Source organism: Lygodium microphyllum, chromosome 11 (assembly GCF_053477565.2).
Source record: "Lygodium microphyllum isolate KBCC chromosome 11, Lygodium_microphyllum_v1.1.10, whole genome shotgun sequence".
NCBI classification, from domain to species: domain Eukaryota; kingdom Viridiplantae; phylum Streptophyta; class Polypodiopsida; order Schizaeales; family Lygodiaceae; genus Lygodium; species Lygodium microphyllum.
This window is the reverse complement of record NC_141145.1, coordinates 9,850,594-9,861,766: the sequence shown is the minus strand read 5'-3', so window position 1 is coordinate 9,861,766 and position 11,173 is coordinate 9,850,594. Positions and strand designations below refer to the sequence as shown.

General features: G+C 42.5%; 1 protein-coding gene across 2 annotated transcripts in view; it reads right to left on the bottom strand.

Moving 5' to 3' along the window:
- Window positions 1-290: 290 nt before the first annotated feature.
- Window positions 291-11,173, bottom strand: part of NRPC2 (nuclear RNA polymerase C2) — a 181,221-nt gene continuing 170,338 nt past the window's right edge. Inside the window, exons 30-39 of one of the 2 annotated variants that reach the window (XM_087688816.1) lie at window positions 8,629-8,759; window positions 8,368-8,493; window positions 8,237-8,292; window positions 8,073-8,143; window positions 7,855-7,939; window positions 7,648-7,751; window positions 7,434-7,562; window positions 1,378-1,781; window positions 877-1,256; window positions 291-794 (exon numbers count right to left, since the gene is read on the bottom strand). In XM_087688816.1, coding sequence (XP_087544942.1) covers window positions 1,731-1,781; window positions 7,434-7,562; window positions 7,648-7,751; window positions 7,855-7,939; window positions 8,073-8,143; window positions 8,237-8,292; window positions 8,368-8,493; window positions 8,629-8,759 — 753 coding nt within the window. In that variant the 3' untranslated portion in view covers window positions 291-794; window positions 877-1,256; window positions 1,378-1,730. Of the gene's footprint in view, window positions 795-876; window positions 1,782-7,433; window positions 7,563-7,647; window positions 7,752-7,854; window positions 7,940-8,072; window positions 8,144-8,236; window positions 8,293-8,367; window positions 8,494-8,628; window positions 8,760-11,173 lie in introns of both variants that reach the window. The other variant, XM_087688815.1, reaches the window with a different exon arrangement.

The window sequence follows — 11,173 nt, the reverse complement described above, 5'->3', positions numbered from 1 at the left end:
ATTTTGTATCTGTATCTTACCCCAGGGTAATTCAATGAAGTTTGTTTTTGAAACGAAGATATAAACTCAATATTACACTTAAATCTTTCCGTCTCAAAGGAACTATATACATAACCTTTAATTTTGACAGTCTACCTGTGGTTGTTAGTTACAATTAGAGCAGGGGCAATTGGTGTCACGATTTAACAATTGGTCCAATTTCACCATACCACCATGAATAACAAAATATATAACATACCATCCTTAATGTCACTCAACATTCAGGCATTTCCAAAAATGTGCTCGAAGCATATCAAATGTCAAAACACAGCAGACACATGCTTGTACATTCCCAATAAATTTGCATTGAAATGTTACAACTCCACTTTAGTGCCAATTCCTTGGAATCCCGTACACACAGACATGTATATGACCAAGTACATTCCCCCTCTTTTTTCCCTTTATTCGGATTATTAAATTTGGTGTCATTCCCCCTCTTCTTTCCCTTTATTCGGATTATTAAATTTGGTGTACGTTTGTTGTTCACAGGTTTCTCTTTCATTGAGCCTCTGTCAGCTATGAATACCTTAACATTGCTTTGCAAGTCACATACTTCAGTCAATGATGAAGAACACTGACACTACAGGCTTGTTGCCCTGTATGCTCCAACTAGAAGGGCTGCATCACATTCAGAGCTTGTGTATATGTATTATCGTGAGTGCACAGCACATTGTTGTGCCCATTGGTGCAAGCTTCATCAATCATTGTACCTGTCCATCATCATCAAGTCACTCTGCGTATGTTCAAGCTGTGCACTGCACAAGCACCTTTAGGATCAAAACTGGTTCAAACATCAAGAAGGGTGGAGAGGAGAGCTGAAAATAAGATACTTCGTACCTGGACTAGCTTTTCAAATATGGTCCACGCTTTTTGTCAGTGCCAGATAATATTTGTATATTTGTCACGAATGAGATACCATTTAAACAAGAATAATCTGTCTCAGCCTGAGAAATTGCTCAAGAGTAAGCCTTACTATACAACTTTTATATGTGGGGGTATGTATTGTAAGAGACCGTCGCTATGTTTCTATACAGGAGATACTGACATTGCATGTCCTGTTTGTAACATACGCTTGAGCGTCTTGATGTTCTTGATCAGATTAGAGAACAATCTTCAAAGAACATACACCCATATGAATGTACAACCAAAAATTTGTTGTATCTATCCCTTCAATCTTTGCTACCAGGAGAGGTTTTCTTCAATTGCTCCTTTTGATACTGCATCCACAAGAACTTGAATATTCATTACACATGCTTTGCTGAAATGATCTGCACAGTTGTTTTTAAAAAGTTTCTCAACAAAGGCACTTTGTGTCTTTTGTACAATGTATTCTGCTACCTTCAGGTAGGACCTCACAACTTGAAAACATGTTTTCAATCTGTGGCACTAATCAGGGATAATTTGTCATGGACATTGCCTCCATCAATCAGAAGAATCAAGGATCATAGTGACACCAATCAGACATGCACTGCAAGTCATCCTGCAAAAGAACTTCTCCATACACATTCCCTTTATCAGTCTGAAGAACTCAATGGATATGGCACTTTCTCTCAGGTTATTTTGGTATATGGTATGGTCCCTACTCTTCTCAAAAATTCTGTGTTTTCAGGTATCAGGATTGATCTTAGCCTTCCTTGAAAGGATTGATGCTGTGAAGAATACCAGACATATCTTGGTATGAATACACAAACTCAAGCCTCTGCAAGCTCGAGTCTAGGAACTATATTCATAGACTGAAGCTCCTGCACAAACATGCACCATGAAATATAAGCATTCAAGAAAACAGATAAGAACTTCAATGCACAGAAAGGTCTTAATAGAAACTGAACATCCACAGCACAGCATACTTTCCTGAAGCTTCCATCACATGTTTCAAGGTTAAAATTTAAACAACATTTCATCCGATTGATAATTATGTATGAGTACCCAAACTTGAGCCTCCGCAACATGAAATTTGAATCTTGTGCATGAAGATGCATCAAACAAGACAATGGTATCTGCAGGACATGTAGTAAACAAGGAAATGCAGATAATGTTTGATACATGCCTGCATCTAATCAACTCAGTTGGTTTTGGCGCATTTGATGGTCTTACTTGGCTTTTCTGATGTCCTAAGGCCATTGACTAATTGGCCATAGCCATTGTTCACACGTGTCTCATGCGTGATAACAAGTGCCCCTTCAACCCCATACACATATATTATAATTCATGTTTCCTTGTAATTTTCACATTAACCAACACAACAGTTCCTCCTGCTGAAGAAATGTGTTCTTCCTCAAAAGGAGAACAGGGAAGGTCTAGCTCTAAATCGGGAAACCATTTCTGTATGGTGCTCAGATGCTCCCATGTTGAGATTTTCTTCTAAACAATCCTTCCACTTTACTGAGTAATCTCATGCTCATGTGGATGTTGGCATTCAGCTCAATCAATAGCACATGCATATCCTTGTAGGTTCAAAGGGGCTTAAATGCAAACATAGTCATGATGTAAGTAGAGTGATAATGCGTTGAGAGTCGGTGCATGATAGAGAGCACAAAATGGATGAAAATTAGGAAAAATAAGTTTTTCTCATTCATATGCAGGAACCTCTTATACAGGCTGGTAGAAAAGAGGACGTTCCTAGTTACATCATGGGATAAACTCGATTATGATCTAAACCATGAACTTTGGATTACTTCCCTCCAATCTACCAAGTATGTCATGGTTCATATGTCCAAGCTAGCCAAGGCTGAGGCATAATAAAAACAAAGGTCTAACTTAAGCAAATACAATTTGTATTCAAATATAAGGACTTGTCCATATGCAACAGTTTCAATTTTTCCCTCATCATTGCTGGTAACAAGGTTAGCAATACCAGTATCCTTCTTTGCTTGACTAGTTTTTGCAATGTTTGCAAGGTTCCATTTTCTTATACCTGATTCATGAGCTGTTTCACCATATAGTGTACCTGTCAAACCCCTTATAACAAAATCTTTCTTAATAGAATGAGAGTTTAATATATCTTTTTAATTCATACCGAAGAATTTCTTATATCTGACTGCATGAGCTGTTTTCATCATATGGTGTACTAGTTGAGAAGAGAATTCATTACCATTTTCAAGACTTAGAACACGACCCTTTTCTTTGAGTATCTCAACTCTTTGATTGTAATGGGGTATCACGCTTTTCAACCTTAAAACTACAGCCTCTACATCTTTTATTGGGTCACCAACTTTTGCCGATTGGGTCTTTAGGCTTTTAATCACTGTTGCCACACTTTCTCCAGATTTCCTTTGAAGTCCATAGGGATGAGTATTTCACTTTTGTTTTGAATGTGGTCTCGAAGATTTTACAGCATTATTTGTTTCATCTACATGGTTTTAGAAGTTCATCAACAAGGCTGGTCGTCATAGTTAGTTGCTTTTCATTTTCATCTTCATTTTCATTGTTGCTCTTGAGTCAAGACAACATGGTCAAATGTACTCATTTCTTTGTCTCATATGCTAGTTTGACTTGGAAGTATTCAAGCCATCATCGCTCCCCATCAAAGATGAGGGCATACTCATCTCCATCCTACGCTCAGACACTCTCCAGAGCTTCCCACAGTCCACACACACTAGCAAACTCACAAAGCCTAGGAACATGCCCCAAAACAGATGGTAATGACAAGTGCAAAGAGCTATAGAGACACCTCAACATATAAAGAAGCCACCCCGCCCCACACCTATCGGTGATGCAGAGACATGGCACCCCTATGCAAAAGGAAATATGATATACCACACCAACCACCAATTCCTTCCCCATCAAGGCCTCGCCCCACATCCACCTTCTTCACATACGATATGGTGAGGAGACTAGTAGTGTGTCTACAACATGGACGATCCATGGACCACATGGGTATACATGGTGAGCATTTCTTTTATGCAATGGACATTCTGGCTTCTCTCCTTGCTTTTATGTTCAACACGGCTCTAGTGGAGGGCTACCCAGACAAGTGTACCCTACATACCATCGTGTCTATCCATAAGTCTAGAGATTCCCTAGATCTTGGAAATTATAGGACCATCATGGTGCACTACACATTGGCTAAGATATATGGACAATTGATAAAGGCAAAGCTCAATGCATACTACATATCAAAAAAGGGAAATTGAGGATAGTAGGACAAGTGGGATTCAAATGGGGATTCTCTACACTAGACCACATCTTAACATTGAGGGGCATGATTGAGCTGGCTAAAGTAAGGAAGAAAAGACTCTATTGCTCCTTTGAGGATCTTTGCAAAGCCTTTGATACAGTTCCACGGCATAGACAACTACAAAGGCTACAAACACTGGGGATCCCATTGGACATGATCTGGGGCATCTATGCACTGTATGGGAGGGTGATAGGCAGGGCGAGAAGCCCAAGAGGACTTCAAGACATGGTCTCTAGCACCATTGGAGTGAAGCAAGGATATCCCTTCTACCCTACACTCTTTGGACTCTACATCAATGAGATAGAAGACCACATCACATAAGGAGGCGATAGGGTGGAGATAGCAAGTATATTAGTGTCTATTATGCTTTATGTTGACAATATTCTTTTGGTCTCTAAGTCACCAAAAGGTCTACAACAACATCTCCATACTCTTCATGACTTTAGTGCATAGTAGATTGGCGGTTAATCTTGGGAAGACCAAGATCCTAATCTTTCACACATCAGTACTAGTGAGGAGAAGATCAATTTTCAATCTAGGAGTAGGGCAAGTGGAGGTTGTGGACTCATACGTCAACTTAAGGCTCACATTTAGGCCATTGGTCAGCAAATGCACTATGGCTTAGGCAACCAGAGACAAACTCACACGAGGATACGCAGCATTGGCCATGATGGAGAGACACTACCAGCAGGCACACTTCTAGGAGCCCTGCACATGAGGTGGCTATTCCACACATTAGTGTCACCGTTGATGATGTATGGTGCACCTATTTGGACCCCCGGCGTAGCTACATACCTATGGACATAGATTGAGCGACTGCACATCATCATGCTCTCATAGATGATCAACAACAACCATTAGTACCATATGAGATTATTGGAGCCAAGTTTGCTGTCCCCCCCCCCCCCCCCCCCCCCCCCCCCCCATCATGGAGGCCCTTTTTCAAACCATCATCTTCATACACAGGGTACGCAACAAGCATCCTAATAGACTACCTACTAGGAGAGCCTTCGAGGCCTCTTGACAGCTAGCTCAAGTAGAAAATAAGACTTCATGATACGCATAGGTCCAACAGTGCTTCACAGCATATGGAATCGACATGGACCATCTCCTGCCTTTTCAGTATAATCTTGACTCCCCCTTCATACACCTCTCCCAAAATGAGAGGAACGTGGTCGTGCAATAGGATCTTTATGAGTTGTACATATAGCACACATGGATTTTATCCCAGCAACCTCTTTTGCCAGAGATGTATTACAAGGATCACTTTATGACGACTATGGGGCATGGCTTCATTGTGAGACCCGGATATCTAGATGTATACATGCCACATGAGATCTGAGTAGTCATTGACCAGCTTACAGCATCCTCTCATCAGCTGAGATTGAGACCGGGAGGGCAGCCCACATCCCTTAGGCTAAGTAGATGTGCAAACTATGCTAGGAGCTGGAGAGCAAGGAACATTATATTTGCAAATGCAAAGTCTATAGCAGAGTTTGAGCTAGACACCCCATGAGATTTGGAGGAGACACCTCCCCCACACTAGAAACGAAATCCCCACACCAATGCTGCCTGGGACAATTCTTAGTCAAGATTCAAAGACTTCAGACATCACTATTGCACGTAGGAACCATACATAGAGCGGGGGGTTAGTCATAGCTTACTAGTTTCTTCCAAATAGTAACTTCATATCAGCAGCCACCGACAGGGATGATTTAGAGAGCTGAGGAGATCAGAGCAACATGCCGACCACAAATACTAGGATACCACACACAAATGCTACACCAGAGAGATGAGCGAGATCCACTAGCGACATAAGCAACACATGATAGAGCTGAGGGCTTAGTCCAAATATTGTAAGCTTTATTTATTCTCGTGTGTGAACACAAATTAAGGTGTGAAAGTGTGTGCTAAGGTGTATGCACACCTTTTACACCCCTTAGCATTAAATAAGGGTCAAAGGTGTAGGTGGAAACCTTAGCCTATATATTTAGGCCCTATCACTTGTGATGCACTTATTATTATCAATCTATCTGTCAGTCTGTGTGTATGGAACCTTCACGCTTCATCCAAATGTACTGAGCTCCAACCTCTCTCTCTCTCTCTCTCTCTCTCTCTCTCTCTCTCTCTCTATGGTGTTCCATCCACCATAGCCTGCCAGTCACACATGCGAGCTCCATTACCCAACAGTGGTATCAGAGAAGTCCATCTTACACACCCCATGACCTGCTGTTCATAATAATACAGCAGCAGCAGCAGAAGAAGAAGAAGAAGAAGAAGAAGAAGAAAAAAGAGAAGCTCAAGAATTGCACCAGCATAGTGGTCTGCTCCACCCTGACATGACCTGTACTTTCGATCCGCTTGTCTCAGTTGCTGGCTAGTCAACGTGTCCTTAGCTGCCTGTGTCAGTTAGTCTGCTACTGGGAACTTCCTGTTCTTGTGGCTGCAAGAAGAAGACGAAGAAGAAGAAGTCGATCTCTGACCTGATTCCTGTCAACACCTGACCTATCCATTGATAGGCATGCTCTGTCCTGGCCACCATCGAGCCCCTGTCTGTTCAGTCCCATCACTTTGCCTGCATGTACCATCGACTATGCTTTCCCTTAATTAAAACAGAACCTATCCAGTAAAACTTACTAGAGATTCCAGAAGATAACCTACTGGAGATATTCTTACACCTCTCGAATCATTTCCCCCTCTTGTGCCTGAAACAGTGCAGTACTTGTCTTGCTATAAAGCAGCAGCCTCCTATGTCCTATGAATCTCTCCTATTTCCATGTGATAGGGATGATCCTACACAGTGTAGGAACCTCATACATATGCAACTGGACAGTTGTTTTTGTGTAAGGTAGAAGCCATCCAAATGTTTAACTAACAATTGGCAGGTGCATAAACAGCTTTAACTTCCTGCAATAAGTTTGCAGCTCTGGCTCTTTTATGAAGTAAGTTCTCTGCAGCACCTTTTTTTTTGGGCCCCTATCTCCGGTCAAGATATGTTCTCTCTTGGTGGTGTAGATACGAGTGGACCTCTGATCTGTTATTTATTTCAGTGATTTATGTAGGTATTTTATACTCTTCCCAGGATATAGTTTGCAACTATCAGCTGTCAGCCACATGCATCTGTGAAATACATAATAAGGTCTAAGCAAAAATCTCAATCCTTTAACACAATCATCAGTGCAATCACCATAGAAGCAAAGCTTGAGCCAAATTTTACCTGAAATAGAAGCTTGCAAGCATAAGGAAGCTTCATTGTTGCAATGTTTTCACCATTTTTGCATGTTGTGCAGAACCCCATCTTTAATTTGTGATTAAAATGACCAAGAAGACCACACTTAGTGCAGACCTGCATGGACAATATTTTTATGCTTTTTGCATTGTAATACAATCCACAATATGACAAACAATTGGATCAAGACACAATTACTGACCTGAACAACAAACTGATCGCTTGAAATCATCAGTCGCTCTAAGAGCAACATACTTGAACCATATGCAATCAAACAATCTCTTTCCATTTCTCCAAGTCGCAGTCCTTGAAGGACAGAAAAACACCACAGAGATGATTATGCTCGACTTCTTAAGAGACCAGGGAATTCAACAAACTTGAAATGCTGAAAGATAAAAGTACTGCATACCTCCTTCTCGGCTTCTTCCCTCAGTTGGCTGTCTAGTTAAAACCATTCTAGGTCCAGAAGCACGAGCATGCATTTTATCCAAGACCTTTTTTTTCCCCGGGGGGGGAGGGGGGGAGGGATTTTCAGAGAACGATTTAGCGGCTTTCAAAAGTTGTTAAAATGTTCAAGCTCTTGCAAGGGAAAGACAAATGGCATGACTAAGGTAGCTATATATTTACCATATGTTTCAGTTTCTGGTAGTATATAGGACCCATGAAAATGTATGACTGGAGAGGGTTGCCAGTGATTCCTGCAACATTATGGAACTATAAACAACAAGTTTGAACTAGAGTTACTTTGGGATGTGTTTGTGCATTCTAAACGCTAGGAGAATTGTACCAACCTGAGTAGATAAAGTCTTTGCCACAATAACTGAAACCATGCTTCACAAGTGTGGCACTGGTAAAAAGCCGAAGGAAATTATCAGAAAGCCTGACTGTTCAGTCCCTGACTATAAAACAGTAGGAAACCTACCTGATTGCTTCCACAGTATCTGCATGACCACTTGGTTCACCAAAGGCACTTCCATAGTGAAATTTTCCACTAAGAACACCAGCTTTCCCACCAAGAAGCTCTATCATCTTCCCGATAGTCATACGGCTAGCAAAACACAAAAAAACTTAGTGTATTGACCCCAACAGTTTCAAAGTGCCTTGAGGATTTGGCTATTTTCTTACGAACCATGGATTTACAGACTAGAGATGTACAGAAACAAACACTGACAAAATAAAATACCTGGGAAATCCATGGGGATTCATAATTAGGTCTGGACAAATACCACGTTCAGAAAATGGAAAGTCCTCCTGCTGAACGATCGTGCCACAAACACCCTTCTGCCCATGCCTGCTGCTAAACTTGTCACCAAGCTACAGTAAAAAACCATAATTAATCAAATATATTTCAGAAGAAGGAAAATAGAAAAAGTATTATGGATCAGATATCTTTTGGAAGCACCAATATACACATAAACAGTCAAGCTACCTCAAAATAGGCCTTAGGGCATAAACTCGTGTTATTGGCTAAGTTTCTTCAGTTCTTGCCCAGCCTCCAACCTCGTTAAGCTAAACCAAAAACAAACTTCCAGCCTTGGGATCTTTTCAAATGATTTGTTGTAAAGACCATTCAAAAATTGGAGCTGACCAGCCAGCTGCCCCATGGCCTGATTCCCTACTATCTGTGCAACTCCCATTGCCACATTGCCACGTCTGCCTACAACACACAGCCACAGCCTCCCCTCACCTGCCCTGCATCTGCACCACACTCTGCCACAACACTGCCCCAGCCTGTCCAGTCCATGGTAAAAGGGAATGGACGTCCTGGGCCGCCTTAACGCGGAAACACCATCCCAGATGGATGTGCTGAAGGGGACACTGAAATGGGACAGCAACATCCCTTGTCCCATATCCAACACCTGTCCCCCTGTCCCAGCCGTCCCCTATTTAGGGGACTCTCTTTTTCTTTTTGGTTTGGATGGTGGCTGGGTTGGGTTTTTAGGGGTTTGTTCTTTTGGGGCTTCGCTTTTTGGTGGCTGTTTTTGTGGGTGAGTGTTTTCAGACTTCTTCCAAGGACTTCCCCTTTTGTCACACATACACATACAAAATCAACATACTCTTGTATGATGTCATATCAAATCAGCCCACATTACACATGCAGTTTTTCGACAATGGAAAATACATATATGCATGCATCTACATGCATATGCATATGTTCTTTGGTAGTGTACCACATCACATGTTTAAAATGCTATTTGTTTATGTTGCCCCACCCCCCATCCCCGTTCCCTGCTGTTGGCCATCCCCCATTCCTATCCCCGTTCCCGTTGCCCATTCCATGATACTATGGTTCAGTCACCCACCCCACACCTGGATCTGGACCCCAACAGCCCAACCCCCAACTCCCTTTTTCTCATCATACCTCATAGCTTCACCTTCCTCCAACTACACCCTATTCGGCATCTCGCCTAGATTCCATTGGCACTGCCTAGCTTCTCTTAACTTTTGCTCCATTTTGCCAGCTGCTACACTGCCGTCGCCCTACTCAATCCTCTCCAACTTGCTTACCCTATGATTACACAGCACTGATGTCGCCCCCCTCTGCCAACATCTTGCACACCAACTGCCTTTTAGTGGAATATTCCAGGACAAACCCAATAATCGACCACCTTTTGAGATAAGGGAGGTGGTATGCCCTAGCCTTCGAGGAGCAAGATAGAGTGGCAGAGACGACGCATTGCTAGACAGAGGAAGCAGGGCGAGTGACAGCGACAGCCACACCTAAGGCCCCTATGCATACCCTTCTACGCCCCCCCCCCCCCCCTCCGGGCACCCCAAGCCTTGGGCCCCATGAGCCACAAATGCCACAGCCCTAAGTAGTAGCAATCCCTCAGATAGAGATGGTGCAACCCACTTACATAAAGCCTACCCGAGCACCAACAGTCCCCCAAGAGACTGAGACACTGTTAGCAATCATATGTCTCTTGTGTGGTCATCTCCTACCTATGAGCAACAGTTTGACTCAGATGAGAACATTAGGAGCTCTAACATTGTCTTTGTCTATCATTTTATGTGTTTTGGACACTCTAGATGGAGGACACATTAGTGCATTTCTTTTTGGGCATTTTCGGCTACATATAGCCTGCCCCTCCCATCATTCATTCATCTTCCTCCTTCCCTGGTAGGTGCCCACTCCGACTCCATCATCTTCCTCCGTCTCTAGTGCTGCCATCATCATCAGCCTGATCTAGTGCCCTCACTGACGTTGCGGGCTGCGTGCAGGGACTAATCAATCTCCTTCCACTTTCCCATTTGTATCCGTATTCTTTCTTGTTTAGTGCAGATTTCATTCTTCTTTTCTTGTAGTCTCTTGCTGTTCCTTTGTCTCTGTGTTTCCGTTCATTTCCATTGTGCACTCTCACATGGTATCAGAGCAACGCATGGGAGCCAAAGATCTCGAAGAGGAGTTGCTGTTTAGGATAAAACTTGCCAATTCATCCCCATGTGTGCTTGGAGTCAAACAGGGCAGGGCAGCCTGTTTCTAGCCTTTTTTAGATATTGATGCTATCAAGGAATTAGAACATAAGTTTTTCATGTGAGACCTTGCTTTTGGACATAGACAGATGATAGAGCTAAGATATATTTTCTGCATTACGGGGCATAGAGAAGACATGAATTGAGAAGACTCTAAGAGAGTCAATGGATCCATAGCAGAGGGCCCTTTGGAGGTGGGGCAGGCGGTTAGAGAGTACTATGCAACTTTGTTAGGATCCATGATTGGATCTCTT